The following is a 20997-nucleotide window of genomic DNA, read 5'->3' as shown; positions in this document are numbered from 1 at the left end:
TGGGCTGAGGTGGGAGGATCGCTTGAGCCCGGGAGGTCGAAGCTGTAGTGAACCGAGATGGCGCCGCTGCACTCCAGCCCGGGCGATAGAGTGAGACCCCGTTTCAAAAAAATCAGAGAGGGCCAGGAGCGGTGGCTCACGCCTGTAATCCAGGCACTTTGGGAGGCTGAGGCGGGTGAATCACTGAAGTCAGGAGTTTGAGACCAGCCTGGCCACATGGGGAAACCCCGTCTCTCACTAAAAAAAATTCAGCTGGGCGTGGTGGTGCAGGTGCCCAGGAATCAGCTTACTCAGGAGGCTTGAGGGCCGTGGAGGAATCCGCCATGAATCCCGAGTGGGGGTTGCAGGAGGCCGAGGAGGTGCCACCAGACCCAGCCTGGGCGGGGGATAGGAGCCAGGCTTGTTCCTTAAAAGCTCAGAGAAAGAGACAGGGGTACTGGATGGGATGGTGACTGAGGCGGCCTGCAGTCTCCAGGGTGCGAGGTGGTAAGCAGCGAGAAGGAGCTGGAGGTGGCGGATGAGATCTGCCTCTACTCGGTGATTGCCACCAGGGCCTCTACCTCTCTCTAACGAGCATCCGCACCTCCCGGAGGCGGAGCTCCGGCGCATCATGGCGGCTGGCGGGGCTCAGGCCTCTTCCTCTGTGAGTGCTGCTATTCGTCCCTTGTTCCTTTTTTCTTGTTTGTCACAGATATTCTTTTTCTTCCTATTTCCCCTCTGCCTCTTGTCTCCTCTGGGTGGGGCTCACAATGCGTCCGGACCATGGGCAGTAGTTGTGGAGTTTATTTGGTCTTTACCTCTTACTGGTTCTGCGAATGTTTATTCCCTCATTCACGCGGCGCCCACTGTGAGCCTTAAACTGGCCTCCGTGCACTCTCTAGGGTTTAAGCCCGGTGGGAAACCAGGAGCAGGTTAATGGGGTAACTGTGGGGCTGTGGGTTCCTGGAGAAGACCCTTGACGGAGCTGTAGGGGAAAAGGGCAATCATAGTAAGAAAAAGCGTCTGAGACCCGAAGTGCGTGTAGAAGGCAAAAAGCGCCAAAAGGGGCCGGGTGTGGTGGCACACGCCTATAATCCCGGCACTTTGGGAGGCCGAGGCGGGCGAATCACTTGAGGTCAGGAGTTGGCGACCAGCCTGACCAACATGGTGAAACCCCATCTCTACTAAAAATACAAAAAATAGCCGGGCGTGGTGGCGCGCACCTGTAATCCCAGCTACTTAGAAGGCTGAGGCAGGAGAATCGCTTGAGCCTGGGAGACGGAGGTTACAGTGAGCTGAGATTGTGCCACTGCACTCCGGCCTGGGCAACAGAGCGAGACTCCGCCAAAAAAAAAAAGCGCCGGAAGGGGTTTCAGGACGGAAGCAGACACATGTTCGAAGGCAGGAGGATAGAGCAGGTGTTTGAAAAACTCAAAAGTTCAATTGAATGGTGGTGGAGGGGTCAGAACTGACAGTTTTGTACCTCTTGCTGAGCAACGACTTTAACATGAAGGTAATTGGGTGTGGTGGCACACGCCTGTAATCCCAGCTGTAATCCCAGCTGCTGGGGAAGCTGAGGCTGGAGAATCGCTTGACCCTGGAAAGTGGAGGTTGCAATGAGCCGAGATCGCGCCACTGCACTCTAGCCTGGACGGCAGAGCCAGACTCCATCTCAAATAAATAAATAAATAAATAACAAGATGTTAAGAAAATACAATCTAAAGGATTGGGTTTGGTTTTTTTTTTTTTTTTTTTTTTGAGAGACGGAGTCTAGCTTTGTCACCAGGCTGGAGTGCAATGAGGCGATCTCGGCTCACTGCAACCTCTGCCTCCCAGGTTCAAGCGATTCTCCTGCCTCAGCCTCCCAGCTGGGATTACAGGCATATAGACACGTGCCAGCATGCTCAGCTAATTTTTATTATTATTATTTTTTTTAGTAGAGACGGGTTTTCACCATGTTAGCCAGGATGGTCTTGATCTCCTGACCTCGTGATCTGCCCGCCTCAGCCTCCCAAAATGCTGGGATTACAGGCGTGAGCTACCGCACCTAGCCAGGACTGGGACTTATGTAGGGAAAGGAAGGAGTTAAGGAGGACACCTAGGTTTCAGGATAGAACAACTATTTGGTTAAGGGTACTGTTTGCTAAGTTAGTGAACATAACACCAGAAGAGTTCTAGAGAAGGAGAGGGTTTTGTGAAAGGTTCAGTATTGGGCATGTGTGCTGCCTGTGGGTTGGCCATGGAGAGTCTGGCAGATGGATAAGACTAAAGCTCAGGAATGAGTTCTCAGCTAAAGTAGACATGCAGGAACAATCATCATCTGGCCATGGCTGTTAAACCCATGCAGTGGTTGAGATAATTGTGGGAAAGCATATTGTGTTCTTAAACTTCAGCCTGTATTAATCTGGGTCTTCCTCCCTCTTTTTTTTTTTTTTTTTTTTGAGACAAGGTCTTAACTCTGTCACCCAGGCTAGAGTGCAGTGGCACCATCACTGCTCACTGCAGCCTCAACCTCCCTGGGCTCAAGCAATCCTCCCACCTCAGCCTCCCAAGTAGCTGGGACTACTGACTGTGCTACCACGCCCAGCTAACCCAGCTAATTTTGAATTGTTTTAGAGTTTCACCATGTTGCCCAGGCTGGTCTCAACCTTACCAGGCTCAGGTGATCCTCTCACCTCAGCCTCCTGAGTAGCTGGGACTACAGGCACGAGCCAGCATGCCCAGCTAATTTTTCTGTTTTTTGTAGAGACGGGTCTTTGCCTTGTTGCCCAGGTTAGTGGTGAACTCCCGGGCTCAAGCGATCTACCTTGGCCCCGCAAAGTGCTGGGATTACAGGCGAGAGCCACCACATCCAGTCTGCTCCATTTTTACTCAGTAGATGAAAACATGAATTTACCTTTTTAACAAAACTTAGGTAATTTCACCTTATGGCCATGAGATCACTCTGAGAGACAATAGTATTCAGTGCACCAAGCAAAGGATAGGCCATCCAAGAAACGGAACTACAAAAGAATACTGGGAGAGGAAGACAAAAAGCGTGAGAGTCGGAACTTTGATGATGCTGGTGAGGCAACTCTGAATGGTGATTTGGTCTAGTTTCTACAACTCTGACCTTGAATGAGTGTTTGGCTGAGGTGGGCTGAAGGTCAGTTGTAGGACTGTCCATAAGGATGCTGAAGACATCTAAAACTTGAAGCCTTGTTTTTTTTCCTTTTAACTTTTATTTTAGATTCGGGGGACATGCACAGGTTTATTATGTAGGTAGCCTCATGTCACGGGGGTTTGGTATAGAGATTATTTCGTCACCCCTATACTAAGCATAGTACTTGATGGGTATTTTTTCCGATCTGTCTCTTCCTACCCTCAAGTAGGCCCCAGTGTCTGTTATTTCCCTCTTTGTGTTCATGTGTTCTTGTTATTTAGCTCCCACTTATAAGTGGGAACAAACATGCGGTATTTGGTTTTGTGTTCTTGGGTTAGTTTGCTAAGGATGATGGTCTCCAACTGTATCCATGTTGTAGCAGAGGACGTGATCTCATTCTTTTTTATGGCTGCATAGTAATTCCATGGTATATATGTACCACATTTTCTTTATCCAGTCTACTGTTGATGGGCATTTAGGTTAAGACTGGCTTTTCTAGCTCTTTTCAAGCTCCTTAAGATTAGAAGAATGTGAAGGGCAGGGCCGGGCGCGGTGGCTCACGTGTGTAATCCTAGCACTTTGGGAGGCCGAGGCGGGCAGATCACTTGAGTTCAGGAGTTCGAAACCAGCCTGGCCAACATGGTGAAACTTCGTCTCTACTAAAAATATAAAAAATTAGCTGGGCATGGTGGTGGACGCCAGTAATCCCAGCCACTTGGGAGGCTGAGACAGGAGAATCACTTGAACCCGGGAGGCGGAGGTTGCAGTGAGCCGAGATCGCGCCACAGCACTCCAACCTGGGCAACAGAGCAAGACTCCATCTCAAAAAAAAAAAAAAAAAAAGAAAGAATGTGAAAGATTGACCAGGATGTTAGTATATGAACCTTGGAGGACCAGGGAAGGAGCTGTAATGGCTTAGAAGTAGCATTAAGGGAGAAGGATAAAGGACCTACTGCCAAGTGTGTTAAAGCTGCCTGGCACTGGGAGGAGGCTAAACTGGTCCTTTTTCCTAAAGTTATTTACATATAATGGCAACTATGTGTCCAGAATCTGTGTCAGGTATACAAAGATAGTCTGTATCCTCCTCAGGAAGCCCACACCTTTGCTGAAAAGACAACAGGAAACAAATCAAGTGAGGTTGTATCTTGCATATATTTAGCTTGTGGGAAATGCATATATTTGAATAAAAAAATGATTAAAAATTATACTCTGCCTATATCCTTTTTATGTACTGTCCACTATTAGGCACTTATACATAGTATGGGACTATGTCCTATTCATTTTTGGTTTTGGTTTTTTTGAGACAGTGTCTCACTTTGTCACCCAGGCCAGACTGCAGTGGCGCCATCCGGGTTCACTGAAGTTTCAACCGCTCCAGGCTCAGGTGATCCTCGCACCTCAGCCTCCCGAGTAGCTGGAACCACAGGCGTGTGCCACCACACCTGGCTTTTTGTATTTTTGTAGAGATGTGATTTCGCCATGTTGTCCAGGCTGTTCTTGAACTCCTGGACTCGAGCAATCCACCCGCCTTGGCCTCCCAACGTGCTGGGATTACAAGCAGGAGCCACTGCACCTAGCCTGTCCTCTTCTTTATGAACAATTTAAAGGATTGTTCAACAATGTTTTTGTCCATTCTCACTTTTCAACGTACTGACTTTAGAACTAGATTCCATGTAAGATGGGATGAGTACAAGTTTGTTAGAGAAAGGGGCAAGACCAAAACTGGATGGCCAGCTGTCTATGGTATGGCTGGACTAAGACTTTTAAGGTTTCTTCAAGTTCTAAACTCCTTTACTTTTGATCTTCATTTCATGTGCCCTCTGGATATACTTTTCTTTTTCTTTTTGAGATGGAGTTTCGCTCTTGTTGCCCAGGCTGGAGTGCAATGGCTCAATCTTGGCTCACCACAACCTCTGCCTCCCGGGTTCAAGCAATTCTCCTGTCTCAGCCTCCCAAGTAGCTGGGATTACAGGTGTGCACCACCACCCCTGGCTAATTTTGTGTTTTTAGTAGAGACAGGGTTTCACCATGTTGGTCAGGCTGGTCTTGAACTCCCAACCTCAGGTGATCTGCCTGCCTCAGCCTCCCAAAGTGCTGGGATTACAGGCGTGAGCCACTGCACCCGGCCTGGATATTTTTTCCTAGTCCTTTATTCTTCCCAAGTTTCCTTGGTGGGCCGGATAGTCAAGATGATTTAACTAAATTCACTTTCCTCAGGAACAAGCCTGGCTTGAGGATGCTCAGGTCTTCATCCAAAAGACCCTGTGTCCAGCTGTCAAGCAGCCTCATGTCCAGTTGACTCCATTGGTAATTGATTGTGTGAAGACTGTCTGGTTGTCCCAGGGAAGGAATCAAGGTTCTACGCTGCCCCTCAGCTATAGGTAAGGAGAGGTGGCGGTTGTGGGGGCTGGGCAGGGGCGGGTACTGAATTCATGATTGAAAAGTAAGGTTCTGTAGTTAGAAAAAGGGCAAGTGAGAGAGTGAGCAGAGGACAAGGTAGTCTAAACATACCGCTTCTGCAGAGCTTTTCTGTTCTAACACTGGCAAGCTTTCCTTTTCCTAAAGTTCTCCTGAATTGGCTGAAGATTAAAGAAAAGGAGAAGAGGGGAAGAGAGAAGGAAAATTTGGAAAAAGAACTCTCAAAGTGGGGAAAGAGGCTAGCATTATCTTTATTTTGTGTATTAAGAAACAAAGATACAGAGAGCTGTTTGACATTACCAAGTGCAGATCATTGTGTTTAAGATGTGAGTTTTAGGGCTTCCGAGGGGGGTGTGTGTGTGTGTGTGTATATATATGTGTGTATATTTGTGTATATATACGTATATATACATATGTGTATATATATGTGTAGATATACGTATATATACACATTTTTTTTTCTACACTATCATTTCCAAAAGTGTTCTAGGCAATGTTAGTAAAGCACAATAAAAGGGGTTCATAGCTAAGTAAGTGTGAGGGAAATTGAATATGATAAAACTTCGCTGGGAGAGTCATAGGGTTTATTAACATATTAGAGGCTATGACAAGTCCTGCAAAAGAAGACTATTTATTGCCTCATAGAAGTAATCACTATCGGCCAGGCACAGTGGCTCACACCTGTAATCCCAACACTTCGGGAGGCCAAGGCGGGTGGATCACCTGAGGTCAGCAGTTCGAGACCAGCCTGGCCAACATAGTGGAACACTGTCTGTACTAAAAAAAAATACAAAAATTAGCCGGGCATGGTAATGGTTGCCTGTAAAATCCCCAACTACTCGGGAGGCTGAGGCAGGAGAATCGCTTGAACCCGGGAGGCAGAGGTTGCAGTGAGCCGAGATCGCCATTGCACTGCAGCTGGGCGACAAGAGTGAAACTCCATATATTAAAAAAAAAAAAAAGTAATCACTATCTTGTAGATGGGATATATTATTCCAATAAATATTTTAATATTTTTACTACACATGCATCTATCCTTAAGCAATATAATGTAGAGTTTTGCACACATGTAGACCTTAAATAAATGGTACCATACCCTATTTAAATACTCTCTGCAATTTGTTTTTCTTTTTTTTTTTTGAGACAGGGTCTCGCTCTGTCCCCCAGGCTCTAGTGCAGTGATGCAAACATGGCTCACAGCCTTTACCTCCTGGGCTCAAGCAGTTCTCCTGCCTCAGCCTCCCACATAACTAGGACCACAGGTGCATGCCACACTGGTCTTGAACCCCTAGGCTCGAGCAGTCCTCCTACCGTGGCCTCCCAGGGTATTATAGGCATGAGCCACTGTGCCTGGCCTGCTTTTTTTTTTTTTTTTTTTTTTTAAGACGGAGGGCCGGGCGCGGTGGCTCAAGCCTGTAATCCCAGCACTTTGGGAGGCCGAGACGGGCGGATCACGAGGTCAGGAGATCGAGACCATCCTGGCTAACATGGTGAAACCCCGTCTCTACTAAAAATACAAAAAAAATTAGCTGGGCGAGGTGGCGGGCGCCTGTACTCCCAGCTACTCGGGAGGCTGAGGCAGGAGAATGGCGTGAACCCGGGAGGCGGGGCTTGCAGTGAGCTGAGATCCGGCCACTGCAACCTCTGCCTCCTGGGTTTTAGTGATTATCCTGCCTCTTGAGTAGCTGGAACTATGCGCCACCATACCAGCTAATTTTTGTTTGTTTGTTTGTTTGTTTTTCACTCTTCTAATGAGTTTTTATTAGCAGGTAAGAGATTATTTAGGATCCCGGGGTGGGGGTCACTGGGTACTAGGTCCCCCTTCACCATCCTGGGAGAAGGACGGAGAACAGAGGACAGGGAGGTGCAGCCAGTTCAGATCTTCCCAGGAAACGTGCTTTCAGCCTGTTGGTCGTCCCAGTCTATGACCCAGGATGTGGGGCAGAGGGACTGGTACACACACTGGTACCATTCACACACAGAGATAGCGCCTCCTTTAGCGGTCATTGCCTTCTGACAGTGGTGGAAGTCCAAGTAGTTCTGCCAGCAGTTCCTGGTCTGGTTCTGGTTGGGGAAGTGGCTGTCAAAAGGGGCAGTCTTGTAGTTCTTGATTTTGGTCTCAATGTCTTCTTCCGCCATGGTGCTGAATCCTAAAGGCACCCCAGATGCAACTTAATTTTTTTATTTTTTAGTAGAGACAGGGTTTCACCACATTGACCATGCTGGTCTCGAATTCCTGACCTCAGGTGATCCCCCATCTCGGTCTTTCAGAGTGCTGGGATTATAGGTGTGAACCATTGCACCGAGCCCCTACTTGCTTTTTGTGCTTAACAGTATACTTCTTTTTTTGTTTGTGGTTGTTTGTTTGTTTTTTGTTTTTTGAGACGGAGTCTCGCCCTGTCACCCAGGCTGGAGTGCAATGGCATCATCTCAGCTCACCGCAAGTTCCACTTCCCAGGTTCAAGTGATTCTTCTGTCTCAGCCTTCCAAGATGCTGGGATTACAGATGCCTGCCATCACACCTGGCTAATTTTTGTATTTTTGCAGAGATGGGGTTTCGCCATGTTGGCCAGGCTGGTCTCGAACTACTGACCTCAGGTGATCTGCCCACCTCAGCCTCCCAAAGTGTTGGGATTATAGGCATGAGCTACCATGCCCGGCCGATAGTGTATATGCATATCTTGAGCCTGTGTTTACCTTGGTTAAAAATTATTTTTATTTATTTTTGCCTATTTGGTAGGTATTAAATGATATTTTTGTTTTGTTAATTCCAAAGTTTTGTTTTTTTTTTGAGACGGGGTTTTGCTCTTGTGGCCCAGGCTGAAGTACAGTGTCACGATCTCTGCTCACTGCAATCTCTGCCTTCCAGATTCAAGCAATTCTCCTGCCTCAGCCTTCCAAGTAGCTGGGATTACAGGCGCTTGCCACCATGCCTGGCTAATTTTGTATTTTTGGTAGAGACGGGGTTTCACCGTGTTGGCCAGACTGGTCTCAAACTCCTAACCTCAGGTGATCCTCCCTCCTCGGCCTCCCAGAGTGCTGGGATTACAGGCATGAGCCACTGTGCTTGGCCTAATTCCAAAGTAATTTCTGAGGGTACTTGTACACGGGTTATTTTTTTTCCTTTTTATCATTTTATTTCACTGGACTGTTTTTCCTTTCGCCGAGATCACACCACTACACTCTAGCCTAGGCGACACAGCAAGACTCTGTCTCAAAAAAAAAAAAAAAAAAAAAAAAAAGGAGACAGTTCTATCTGGTTGCTTTTTCTTGGGACTTCAGATAAGTAGGAAAACACAGAGAAAGAACATGGACTTTTGAATGAGACACGCCTGGCTTTGCCACCCATGCCTCTGTGTACTAAGCCTCTGACTTTCCCCATTGATGATGTTTACAGAGTTTTGGGGAGAAGGAAATTCAATATTGAGCCTGACCAGACTCAGTATAGTATAGTGTGCATGGCAGGGGCCAACATGTATTAGTTTCTGTCTTTGCCCTGTGTCTTCTCCAAAGCCATTAGGGAAAGAGACCAGATGCAGAAGGGGAGTGGCCTTCTAGAACAGCATTCTCTCTCCCTTTTTTCTTTTTTGTTTTTTGAGACGGAGTCTCACTCTCGCCCAGGCTGGAGTGCAGTGGCGCGATCTCCGCTCACTGCAAGTTACGCCACCTTCTGGGTTCACGCCATTCTCCTGCCTCAGCCTCCCTAGAAGGTGGGACTACAGGCGCCCGCCACCACACCCGGCTAATTTTTTTGTATTTTTAGTAGAGACAGGGTTTCACCGTGTTCGCCGGGATGGTCTTGATCTCCTGACCTCATGATCTGCCTGCCTCGGCCTCCCAAAGTGCTGGGATTACAGGCATGAGCCACCATGCCTGGCCCATTCTCTCTCTTTAATATTCATTTGTGCATAATGTTCTTGAGTCCAACAGGGAGGATTAATTGTGATGTTTTGTAACTCCATCCTTTTCATTTCCACTGAAAAAAAGTCATGGTGGCCGGGCATGGTGGCTCATGCCTGTAATCCCAGCACTTTGGGTGGCTGAGGCAGATGGATCACCTGAGGTCAGGAGTTCGAGACCAGCCAGGCCAACATGGTGAAACCCCGTCTGGAGAGAGTTCAAGATTTCAGTCTTGATTTCCCTCCAGCCTGGGCGAAAGGGTGAGACTCTTATCTCAAAAAAAAAAAAAAAAAAAAAAAAAAATCAGGGGAATACAAGCAAGTGAGAATAATGGTATTACAGAAAGGTGAATTTATCTCAACTTTGATAATTTAACTATTATTTGTATCACATCCAACACCCACATCTCAGCCTCAGCTTCCCCCCTAGTCTCTAGTACTGTGCTATTCTAGACTAGAAAGGAACTTGGCTGGCGTCATTGTAGTTGGACCCTTAGATGCCTAAGTGGTCCCATTAAGTTCTCTCTGGAGCTAAGAGCTGAGATGCTTTCAAGAGAATTGCCTTTGTTATTTACAAAGTGTTCTCCCCACACATTCATTTCCTCAGGCCGCTCATGCATTCCTATTTCATTTCTCTGGGTCCTCTCCCTGGCACCATCTTGTTGAAGATACTGTTCAGCACAGAATTGGACTCAGATCCCATCCTTATTTTCTTTTTCCTTTTTTTTTGAGACAGAGTCTCACTCTGTTGCCCAAGCTGGAGTGCAATGGCGTGATCTTGGCTCACTGCAACCTCCATCTCCTGGGTTCAAGCAATTCTCCTGCCTCAGCATCCCAAGAAGCTGGGGTTACAGGTGCCCACCACCATGCCCAGCTTATTTTTTGTATTTTTAGTAGAGATGGGGTTTCACTATGTTGGCCAGGCTGGTCTCAAACTCCTGACCTCAGGTGATCCACCCGCCTTGGCCTCTCCAAGTGCTAGGATTACAGGTGCAAGCCACTGTGCCCGCCTGCATCCTTATTTTCTTAGGCCTTTAGCCCCAGGTTTTACCCCTTTAATCAAACTCACCGCTTAGTCCATGTTCCCCTGCAACCTTTCCTTGGGCTCTTGAGTGTTTGTCAGGGTTGAGAGTTACCTACTAGGCTTGGACCTGTCTTTGCAGGACCTCTGTTCCCTTCACTCTACAGCTTCGTCTCAGTACAGGACCTCAAGACTCACCAGCATCTCCCATGCTGTAGCCATCTGTCCTGGAGCAGTACTGCATACCAGGCCTGGGCCCAAGAGGCTGGACCAAATGGGAGCCCCCTGCCCCGAGAGCAGCTGTTGCTTTTAGGGACACTAACAGACCTCCCGGGGGACTTGGAACAAGAGTGCAGGAACGGAAGCCTCTATGTGAGAGATAACACTGGTGTCCTGAGCTGTGAGGTGAGTGGAAGGTGGAGGTCACATGCCACAGATCCTAACAAGAATGGTGTCCAAGGATCAAGACAATTAAGTCTCTGAGGACACAGGCGGGGAGGTGGGTGGATAGGGTGCTAAGGTCCTGATTAACCCTTGCTCTTGGTCTTTTTTAGCTCATCGACCTGGACCTTTCTTGGTTGGGCCATCTTTTTCTGTTCCCCCATTGGAGTTACCTCCCTCCTGCCAGGTGGAATTGCTCAGGGGAGGGGCACTTGGAGCTGTGGGATGCCCCTGTGCCAGTGTTTCCTTTGACCGTCAGTCCTGGCCCGCTCACTCCTATCCCTGTCCTCTACCCAGAGAGTGCTTCCCGCCTGCTCAGGCTCAGGTAAGTTCCCCCTCTAGGCATGGCGGGGACACTGTGAAATCGGAGGCTGATGGTGGGTCAGTGGAGGGAGAGAAAGAAGGGCATTGATAGTAATATAGACGGAATGTTCCAAATCAAGGGAATGGTGGGCTTTGAATATTAAGAAGGTAAAGAGAAGGGTTTTTCAGGGGATCTGTGCCTTATCTGATGGGGCAAGAGAATTTTGAAGGTTTTTAGCATACCTAGCTTTGGGCTGTGGACATTTTGTATCACTACCAGGTTATTCTTTACTGTGGAAGGGACAGCATTTGTAGGGAAAAAGAAGAGAAATAAAGATGACTGCTGCTTTTTTTTTTTCTTTTTTTGAGACGGAGTTTCACTCTTGCTGCCCAGGCTGGAGTTCAATGGCGTGATCTCAGCTCACTGCAACCTCTGCCTTCCAGGTTCAAGTGATTCTCCTCCCTCAGCCTCCTGAGTAGCTGGGATTACAGGGCTTTTTCTTCCTTCTTAGAAACAAGCTCAGAGGTGTGCAGCGAAACCTGGCTGGGAATCTGGTTCGACTGAGTGCTCTGGTGAAAAGTAAGCAGAAAGCTTACTTCACCCTGTCTCTTGGTAGATCACCCCCAGCTGTCACCCACGTGTCTGTCATCGTGCAGGTGAGGATTGGGGTCATTTCAGCCGTGGAAGTCGGGGAGGGTGTTAGAACTTTCAGTAGGAAAGATAACATCGTAGGAGAAGCCATGTAGGAAAGGAGGACAGCTGGGGAAAGCTGTTTTCTGGAATCGCGCTGTTGGGAGAAGATTCCAGGAAATGCTTGTGCATAGAGGAAGTAGACTTTCCGCTTTGCAATTCACTTGAGCACACAGCTCTGAGATTGTATGTGACCTTTTAAAAACTGCCACACTGACTTGTGGAAGATGACCAAAGAAATCACTCATCTTAATACCATTGAGACATTGAATACAGGCATTAAAAAAAACAACAACTTGGTACTTACTGTTGACTCTTTTTGCATTAACTGGTACAATTTTATTTTCATAATTTCAGCTTTTAGACTCAGGTGCATGTGCTTGTTTATTAGCTGGGGATATTTTATGATTCTGAGGTTTGGGGTATGATCCATCCTTTTACCCAGGTACTGAGCATAGTACCCAAGGTAGAAATTGTAAATCATTAATTTTTATTCTAACCATTGTTTTATGACATATAAGTATCTGAATAATGTTTCTTTTCCTTTTTATAAAAAATTTAAAAATATGTGTATTTTGTAGAAATAGGGTCTCGGTATGTTGGAGAAGAACAGTTTATCATACTTCCCTTGATATCAGTCCCAATACTGGATACATATCTACTCAATACATATGGATTACATGAATGAATGTTGTTTGTGTGTTATGGGGTGGGATAGGGCACACTTTTCTCAATGGAATATGTATGTGTTTTGAAGGAAGTTTTAGGGATGGTTTATATGTTGGGGAAGTGGTTAGGAAATAATTTGGCATCTCCTGTGAGAGAGGAGAGACGCTAAGGTTTAGTTGGCAGACATAAGGAAGACGGAGAAGTGAGGAGAGATTCACAGGGGGCAGGTCTCTGAGTTCAAATCATGAGGGAAAGGGACTCTGGCAGAGCGGCAGTGTTGGGGTCCCTTGTGCCACATTGCCTGTTTCTGCACAAGCCAGGTCCCTGCCCAGTTGGTGTGGCACAGAGCCCTTCGGCCTGGTACAGCCTATGTGCTGACAGAACTGCGAGTGTCCAAGATCCGTGGTCAGCGCCACCATGTTTGGATGACCAGTCAGTCCTCCCGTTTGTTGCTGCTGAAACCAGAATGTGTGCAGGAGCTGGAACTGGAGCTGGAAGGACCCCTCTTAGAGACTGATCCCAAACCACTCCCCATGCCCAGCGTTTCCGAGGATGAGAAGGATCCAAAAGGTCTTGTCCGGTATTCTAGACTCCTGTCCTATTCGGTGAGCACAGGGAGAGATCCTGGAGCTTGAGGGGCCGGAAATGGGGGTCTTCAAAGAGGAAGAAAATAGCAGTCAACTGGACCTCGGCCTGTTTGCAGGGAGCAGTGACTGGTGTGTTGAATGAGCCCGCTGGCGTCTATGAGCTGGATGGGCAGCTGGGGCTCTGCCTTGCCTACCAGCAGTTCCGTGGCCTCAGGCGGGTAATGCGACCAGGAGTATGTCTGCAGGTATGTGAGATCAGGGCTGATAACGAAAAGAGACCTCTGCAGCTTCTCTTACCTTCATGGGCTCCTTTTCTGCAGCAGGGTGGTTATCTAGAAATACAGAAATAAAAAGTGTGTGTTGGGGGTCACTTTTGTTCAGGATAACTTGGACAGAAGTTTACATCAAAAAGGATTAGAGTCTTGGGCACTGTGAGGAGGAGTTGTGGCCAGAGCATCTCCTTTACAGAAGGGCCTTTCACCTGGAGGAGGAGATGGCTGAAGCACAGGTCTGGGGCTGGGATGATCTCAGGCAACCTGGTGAGAAGCCTCAGCCATGTCTGTTCATCCTGGAGCCACCCAGCCCACAGCAAGACTGAGTGGAGCTCATGGGAGATGAAGGCTGACCGCAGTGGGCGTGGGTTGTAATGGAAAGCAAGGCCAGCCCACGTGGGAGAAATTGTTTTCCTTCTTCCTGGGACCCAGGCAGTGGCAAAGTGCAGTGAACATTTCCTGGGTTCATTGAGTTGGGGGCTTCATCTCTGCTTTTTCATTTTCTCTGCTTTCCCCCAGCTCCAGGATGTTCACCTGCTCCAGTCAGTGGGTGGGGGGACAAGAAGGCCAGTGCTCGCCCCCTGCCTCCGTGGCGCCGTTCTGCTTCAAAGCTTCTCTCGTCAGAAGCCTGGGACTCACTCATCCCGTCAAGCCTACGGGGCCTCCCTGTATGAGCAGTTGGTGTGGGAACGTCAGTTAGGACTTCCCCTATACCTGTGGGCTACCAAGGCCCTGGAGGAGCTGGCCTGCAAGTGAGGAGGCTGAGGGCCCAGGGCGGGGAGGCAGTGGGAGTAGCACACTTCCTTGGCAAGGAGAGCGGGATTCTTGAAGAGACAGGCTCTTCAGGGGAAGTGACTACGCTGCTTTTCCTGGCCAAGGCTGTGTCCCCATGTGCTGAGACACCACCAGTTCCTGCAGCATTCCTCTCCTGGGAGCCCCGGCCTGGGACTGCAACTCCTGGCTCCTACCCTGGATCTTCTAGCTCCGCCAGGCAGCCCTGTTCGGAATCCGCACAGTGAGATCCTTGAAGAGCCACATCACTGTCCCCTCCAGAAAGTATGAGGATGTGGGAGAAGGATGGTGGCAGAACACCGGAGGACACCTGGGGCCCACGGGACACACTCCCGGTTTTTCTTCCCTCCTTGACAGTACACTCGGCTACAGACTCCCTCCTCCTTCCCCACTCTGGCCACCCTGAAAGAGGAAGGACAGCGTAAGGCCTGGGCCTCCTTTGACCCTAAGGCCCTTCTGCCCCTCCCAGAGGCCTCTCACCTGTCCAGCTGCCAACTCAATCGCCGCCTGGCTTGGTCCTGGCTGTGTCTGCTGCCCTCTGCCTTCCACCCAGCCCAGGTAAGGGGGGCCCTTGCAGGACTCAGGGGACTTCCTTTTTTTGTCATCCTTATTGCCACGACCCTAGTCTCGGTTACTATCATTTTTTTGTCATTTTGACTACACTAGCCTTCTAAGCAGACCACTTCATCTGTTGTTGGCCCCTCCAGTTCATTCTCTCTGCAGCAACTAGAAAGGGGGATATGCCAGGCACAGTGGCTCATGGCTGTAATCCCAACACTTTGGGAGGCTAAGGCATGAGGATCACTGGAGCCCAGGAGTTTGAGACCAGCCTGGGTAGAGACCTTGTTGCTACAAAAATTTTGTTTTAATTAGGTGTGGTGGCACGTGCCTATGGTCCCAGCTACTCAGGAGGCTGAGGTAGGACCGCTTGAGCCTGAGAAATCAAGGATATAGTGTAGGCAAGATCACACCACTGCACTCTAACCTGGGCAACAGAGCAAGACTCAGGAAAAAAAAGGAAGTTAAAAAAAAAGTGAAACTTGTATTACAGAACTCTCTTGTTTAAATCCTTTTTTTCGAGACAGGATCTTGCTCTGTAGCCCAGGCTAGAGTGCATTGGCACGATCATGGCTCATTGCAGCCTCGACCTCCCAGGTTCAAGTGATCTTCCCACCTCAGCCTCCCAAGTAGCTGAGACTACGGGTGTTCACCACCATCCTTGGCTAATTTTCTTTTTTTATTTTTTTGGAACAGGGTCTTGCTCTGTCACCCAGGCTAGAGTGCAGTGGCTCTATCTTGGCTCACTGCGACCTTGCCTCCTGGGCTCAAGCAGTCCTCCCACCTCAGCCTCCCGAGTAGCTGGGACTGTGGGCATCCATCACACGTCCAGCTAATTTTTGTGTTTTTGTAGAGATGGGATTTTGCCATGTTTCCCAGGCTGGTCTTGAATTCTTGGACTTGAGTGATCTGCCTGCCTCAGCCTCCCAAAGTGCTGGGATTACAGGCATGAGCCACTGCACCCAGCCTGGGTTAATTTTTACATTCTTTGATTTTTAGAGATGGGGTCTCTCTATGTTGCCAGGCTGATTTCCATCTCCTGAGCTCAAATGATCCTTCTGCCTTGGCCTCCCAAAGTGCTAGGATTACAGGCGTGAGCCACTGCGCCCAGCTTAAATTCTTTGCATGCCTCTCCCAGTGCATATAAAGTAAAATCAAACGTCTCATTGTGTCCTATGAGATCCCGCATGGCCTCTTACCTGTAACCTCTATTTGTACCCTTTCTCTTCTACAAAATGTGCGAATGCATGTGTGTTTTTTTATGTCTGTCTACCTCACTTGAATATAAGTTCTTTGGAATCAGAGACATGTCTTTTTTGTTCACTTTGTAGCTTTACCATGTAATACAGCATCTGGCAAATAGTAGATGCTCAGTATTTGCTGAATAAACATTTGGTAACTCAACCTTCATCTTCTTGCAGGTTTTACTTGGGGTTCTGGTAGCTTCATCTCATAAAGGTTGTCTGCAACTTCGGGACCAAAGTGGCTCCCTGCCCTGCCTGCTCCTGGCCAAGCACTCTCAACCCCTCAGTGACCCGCGGCTGATAGGTTTGGAGTTCAGATGGGGAAAGAAGATGGTGGTGGGGTGGTGGTTCTCACAGCCAGGGGATCCTGGGAGGAAAAGTCTGCTGGGATTTACTAGAGATGCTGAAGTGACACATGTCAATCAACAACTTCTGGGAGACTGGTATGGCAGGCGGAGAGCAGGAGCAAGAGGACCCCTAGCCAGAATTTCCAGCACGCATTTCTCCACCATAGCTCCTAACGCGCACTCCAGGATTACAACTGTGTCTCCTACATTCTTAGTTTGGAGAGAAGGTGTCACCCCTCTAAGGTGGGGGTCAGGTGTGGGCTTTCATGTCATGTTAGGGCAGCAGCTCTGGCCTGGGATGGGCAGTGAGACCGGTAGGATGGTCTGCCTCGCAACCCACCCCACAGGTCTCCTTTCTTGTCAAGATAGAAAACTTTCTTCCTCTAGGCTGCCTGGTGAGGGCAGAGAGGTTTCAGTTGATCATAGAGAGGGACGTGAGAAGCAGCTTCCCTTCCTGGAAGGAGCTGAGCGTGCCAGGCTTCATCCAGAAGCAGCAGGCCAGGTTGGCTGCTTGGGGTCATGGTTGTCCTGAGTCTGGGGGGAAGGAAGGGCCTGGTGAAAGGAGTGGGACTCTGGGGACCAAAATACCCAATGCCTGCATCACTAAGAAATCTGTTTCTTGTCTCTCCCAACAGAGTCTATGTCCAGTTCTTTCTGGCTGATGCCCTGATCCTGCCTGTGCCCAGGCCCTCCCTTCATTCAGCAACACCCTCAATACCTCAGACAGATCCCACCAGCCCGGAGGGACCCCACCTAGGACAGAGCCGACTCTTCTTGCTCTGCCACAAGGAGGCCCTCATGAAGCGGAATTTTTGTGTGTCTCCAGGAGCAAGTCCAGAGGTGCCCAAGCCCACCCTCAGTTTCTGTGTGTTGGGGAGCTGGCTTGGGGGCACCCAGAGGAAGGAGGGGACTGGATGGGGGCTGCCCGAGCCCCAGGGAAATGACGACAAGGATCAGAAGGTAAACTGGGACTCCAGGGACCCAGGACCTGACCTGTGCCCTGAGTCTCCGGCTGGGACCCCAGCACTTTGCTCTCCATCCTCACAGGTTCACCTCATTTTCTTTGGCGCTTCAGTCCGCTGGTTTGAGTTCTTGCACCCGGGGCAAGTGTACCGACTCGTAGCTCCTGGCCCCCCTGTGAGTGCTCTACTTCATCATTCCTTTCCCCAGAAAGCTTTTTAGGGGTTGGGGTCTGAAGAGGCATGCCAGTGCCTGGTCACTCTCTAGGCCTTCTGGAAGAAGGCTGGACTTAGATATACCAGAAAGCCTGTGTGTGTTGACACACTTCCTTCTCCATGTTCCAGAAAGAACAAAATTGGGTCAGAATATTTTGTGAACCTCCCACTGGACTAGCACACACTCACAGACAGTCATCTTCCCATTTCTGTGCAGACACCAATGTTGTTTGAGAAGGATGGTTCATCCTGCATATCTCGGCGTCCTCTGGAGTTGGCTGCCTGTGCATCCTGCCTCACTGTCCAGGACAACTGGACTCTGGAGCTTGAAAGCTCCCAGGATATCCAAGATGTGCTGGATGCAAACAAGGCACTGCCTGAATCCTCACTGACCGACCTGCTCAGTGACAAGTAAATGTCCACCAAGCCCCTCTGATTAATTTGGCCACTTTCTCTTCTCGCAAGCTACCTGGGTTTGGTGAAGACTTCATTTTCTTTTGCAGTAGGTATTTCTTTTGTTTTTTTTTTTTTGAGACAGAGTCTTGCTCTGTTGCCTAGGCCAGAGTGCAATGGCCTGATCTCAGCTCACTGAAACCTCTGCTTCCCCTGTTCAAAGGATTCTCCCACTTCAGCCTCCCAAGTAGCTGGGATTATAGGGGTGCACGCCACCACGCCCAGCTAATTTTTTTGTATTTTTAGTAGAGACAGGGTTTTGCCATGTTGGCCAGTCTGGTCTCGAGCTCCCACCTCAGTCTCCCAAGTGCTGGGATTTAGGGGCGTGAGCCACCTTGTGCGGGTTTCGAATGATCTGCCACAACCCTCTTTTTCGCATAAGCCCTTAGTGTGCAGTGTGGCGGAGCTCAGGGCTTCTCAGGACTTTATATATGAAATTCTAGCAGATACTTTAGTTCCATTTTCTGCCTTGGATCTGACTGTCTCCACTCTATGCTTTCTTATGCCTCCATTCACAGTGTATTTCCCTGACCTTCCAGTCTCACAGATTCCTTGGTGTCTTTCTCCGCTGAGATTTTGTCACGGACACTGTGTGAACCCCTTGTGGCCTCTCTCTGGATGAAGCTGGGTAATGAACCTTCCTTTGTGGGGAAAGTATGAAATAGAGTGATGGGCCTTTGTGGACTTCACAGATCCTACTAACACCTACCTTCCTTCTGTAGGGAACACGGGGGCCATGAGAAGGTGTGTGAAGCTAACCGTCGCTCTTGAGACTGCTGACTGTGAATTCCCCCCTCACCTGGATGTATATATCGAAGACCCCCACTTGCCTCCCTCACTAGGACTCCTTCCAGGAGCCCGGGTCCACTTTAGCCAGCTGGAGAAAAGGGTTTCCAGGTGAAGATGTGTAGTGTCACCTGCCTCCTCTTGCTACTGATGTAGCTCTCTGGAATGTTCATCTCTGCTTACCTTTGCTGCAGCGACCCCTTTTCTTTCATACAGCTTTCCATATATCAGTCTGCCATTTGTGCCCAGTACCCTCATGAGGTATTGCAGTCTGGTCCTCCTCCTAGTCTTCCCCTAGCTTTGGTAGGGCCATGGCCAGGGTATGTCCCTCAGGGGGAGTGGCCAGTCTGTGGTGCTTGATCTCTGAGTCCCAGCTTCTACCCCAATTTGTCTTGTCTTCCTGGTCACTAACTATTCCTCTTCCACTTGCAGATCTCACAATGTTTATTGCTGTTTCCGGTCATCCACTTACGTGCAGGTCCTGAGTTTTCCCCCTGAGACCACCATCAGGTCAGTGCCCAGACCCCAACCCCTAAACTTCCTGGCTTCACATCTGCATCTCCCACATATCCCTGGTTCTGAAGATTTTGCCATCACTACAGTCTTCTCCAATCCCAACAAGATGTGTTGAGTCAGAGGAGCTCCTCTACCCCAAATAAAAAATGCTCTGTGCCTATCATTGTAGCCAGAATCATTTAGTGTTCTAGGCTTTTGAAGGCTTTTCAGTCTAACATGCAAATATGTCTTGGCTAACATCATGGTGTTCAAACCTGAAAAATAACCAGTGACTATCAGAGATCAGGAATTAAAATGGGGGCAGGGGATGGGGCTTCTAGGAGCACATGGAACCCACTGCTGTCCCCATCCTGATGCCCTGTATGTCCTCCTAGACCCACCCTGCTTTCAGAACCCCTTTGCCTGTTCTGTTTCTTGACCCCTGTGTCTGTCTCTCTGTATTTATTTAGCGTTCCCCTGCCCTACATCTACCTGGCTCAACTTCTGCAGGGTGGTCAGTCCCCATTCCAGGCCACTACCTCTTGCCATATCGTCTCCGTCTTCAGCCTTCAGCTCTTCTGGGTGTGTGCTTATTGTACCAGCATCTGCCCCCAGGTAAGGGAGGGAAGGAACAGGCTGAACTGGGTATGGAGTGCCAGAGGGATGTGATGGGACCAAGAGGACTTTTCCAACCACTGTCTTCATCCCAGGGAAAGTGCAGTCGGCTGGGCCCCACATGCCCTACACAGACATCTGTAAGCCAGGCCACCATCAGGTGAGAGCACAAGGCAGGCACCCATTGTGCCATTTTCTTATTAGACCACTTTGTCTATCTGCAATTTCTACATTAGCATAATTCCTGGCTCATGAGAATTGCTGAATATTTTTTGAACGAATGAATGAGGGTAAGCTCCTAAATCTTTGAGCCAAAGACTGCAAACAGTGGGGAGGGAGGCATGTTGGGTCCGGGCTGTTGGCAAACTGGGTTGCTGTAGGCGTTTGTATTTCCCCCTGCTCCCCATAGGCTCCTGGTGGAGGACGGGACTGCCGAAGCCGTGGTGACCTGTAGGAATCACCATGTCGCAGCAGCACTAGGGCTGTGTCCTAGAGAGTGGGCCTCCCTCCTGGAGTTCGTGCGAGTGCCGGGCAGAGTGGGCTTGCAGTTTGCAGGGCCTGGAGCCCAACTTGAGGTGTGATGTGGCTGGGACGGAGGGACTCAGTATACCCAGATTCCTGGGCTTTTGGCAGAGGATTTAGGAGCTAGTTAACCTTGACCTTCTTTTTCTAGTCCTCAGCCAGGGTTGACGAGCCTATGACCATGTTCCTCTGGACACTTTGTACTAGCCCCTCCGTCCTCCGACCTATTGTGCTTTCTTTTGAGCTGGAAAGGAAACCGTCTAAGATCGTCCCATTAGGTAAGGTTGGAGATGAGGGGATCATGGTGATACAGATAGATGGGTCCCTGGGAGGAAGAGGGATGCGAGACTGATGGGGAATTTCTGGAGTTAGGGAGGAGAATGGTGGGTAGGAACTGAAAGCCACATGCCTGAGATGTGTGTTTTTCTTCTCTTCCCACCTCAGAACCTCCTCGGCTACAGCGATTCCAGTGTGGAGAGCTCCCTTTCCTGACTCACGTGAACCCCAGGCTCCGATTGTCCTGCCTTTCCATCCGAGAGTCAGAGCACTCCAGCTCTCTGGGGGCCCGTGCTTCCTCCTGTTAACTGA

General features: G+C 49.1%; 1 protein-coding gene and 1 pseudogene across 4 annotated transcripts in view; one reads left to right on the top strand and one right to left on the bottom strand.

Annotated features, from left to right (window-relative positions):
* The first annotated feature begins 559 nt into the window (after positions 1 to 559).
* CTC1 (CST telomere replication complex component 1) overlaps positions 560 to 20997 on the top strand; it is a 22810-nt gene continuing 2372 nt past the window's right edge. The window contains exons 1-23 of one of the 3 annotated variants that reach the window (XM_009189631.4): positions 560 to 643; positions 5339 to 5502; positions 10627 to 10864; positions 11014 to 11225; positions 11716 to 11860; positions 12884 to 13168; positions 13267 to 13395; positions 13942 to 14174; positions 14301 to 14478; positions 14572 to 14772; positions 16194 to 16320; positions 16751 to 16865; positions 16999 to 17203; positions 17411 to 17500; positions 17756 to 17949; positions 18531 to 18619; positions 18714 to 18888; positions 19210 to 19287; positions 19743 to 19887; positions 19983 to 20047; positions 20297 to 20462; positions 20561 to 20687; positions 20854 to 20997. The exon at positions 20854 to 20997 is cut by the window's right edge and continues 2372 nt beyond it. In XM_009189631.4, the coding sequence (XP_009187895.1) occupies positions 611 to 643; positions 5339 to 5502; positions 10627 to 10864; positions 11014 to 11225; positions 11716 to 11860; positions 12884 to 13168; positions 13267 to 13395; positions 13942 to 14174; positions 14301 to 14478; positions 14572 to 14772; positions 16194 to 16320; positions 16751 to 16865; positions 16999 to 17203; positions 17411 to 17500; positions 17756 to 17949; positions 18531 to 18619; positions 18714 to 18888; positions 19210 to 19287; positions 19743 to 19887; positions 19983 to 20047; positions 20297 to 20462; positions 20561 to 20687; positions 20854 to 20993 (3534 nt within the window). In that variant the 5' untranslated portion in view covers positions 560 to 610 and the 3' untranslated portion in view covers positions 20994 to 20997. Of the gene's footprint in view, positions 644 to 2755; positions 3044 to 5338; positions 5503 to 10626; positions 10865 to 11013; positions 11226 to 11715; positions 11861 to 12883; positions 13169 to 13266; positions 13396 to 13941; positions 14175 to 14300; positions 14479 to 14571; positions 14773 to 16193; positions 16321 to 16750; positions 16866 to 16998; positions 17324 to 17410; positions 17501 to 17755; positions 17950 to 18530; positions 18620 to 18713; positions 18889 to 19209; positions 19288 to 19742; positions 19888 to 19982; positions 20048 to 20296; positions 20463 to 20560; positions 20688 to 20853 lie in introns of those variants that run through there. The other 2 variants (XM_003912304.4, XM_009189630.4) reach the window with 2 other exon arrangements.
* On the bottom strand, positions 7290 to 7707 carry LOC103878635 (annotated as a pseudogene). The gene has a single exon (XR_638886.4). The product of XR_638886.4 is annotated as a cytochrome c oxidase subunit 6B1 pseudogene (transcript).

The sequence above is a fragment of the Papio anubis genome, chromosome 17 (genome assembly GCF_008728515.1).
Source record: "Papio anubis isolate 15944 chromosome 17, Panubis1.0, whole genome shotgun sequence".
Taxonomy (NCBI): Eukaryota; Metazoa; Chordata; class Mammalia; order Primates; family Cercopithecidae; genus Papio; species Papio anubis.
The sequence above is the reverse complement of the archived record's forward strand: the minus strand, read 5'-3'. Positions and strand labels throughout refer to the sequence as shown.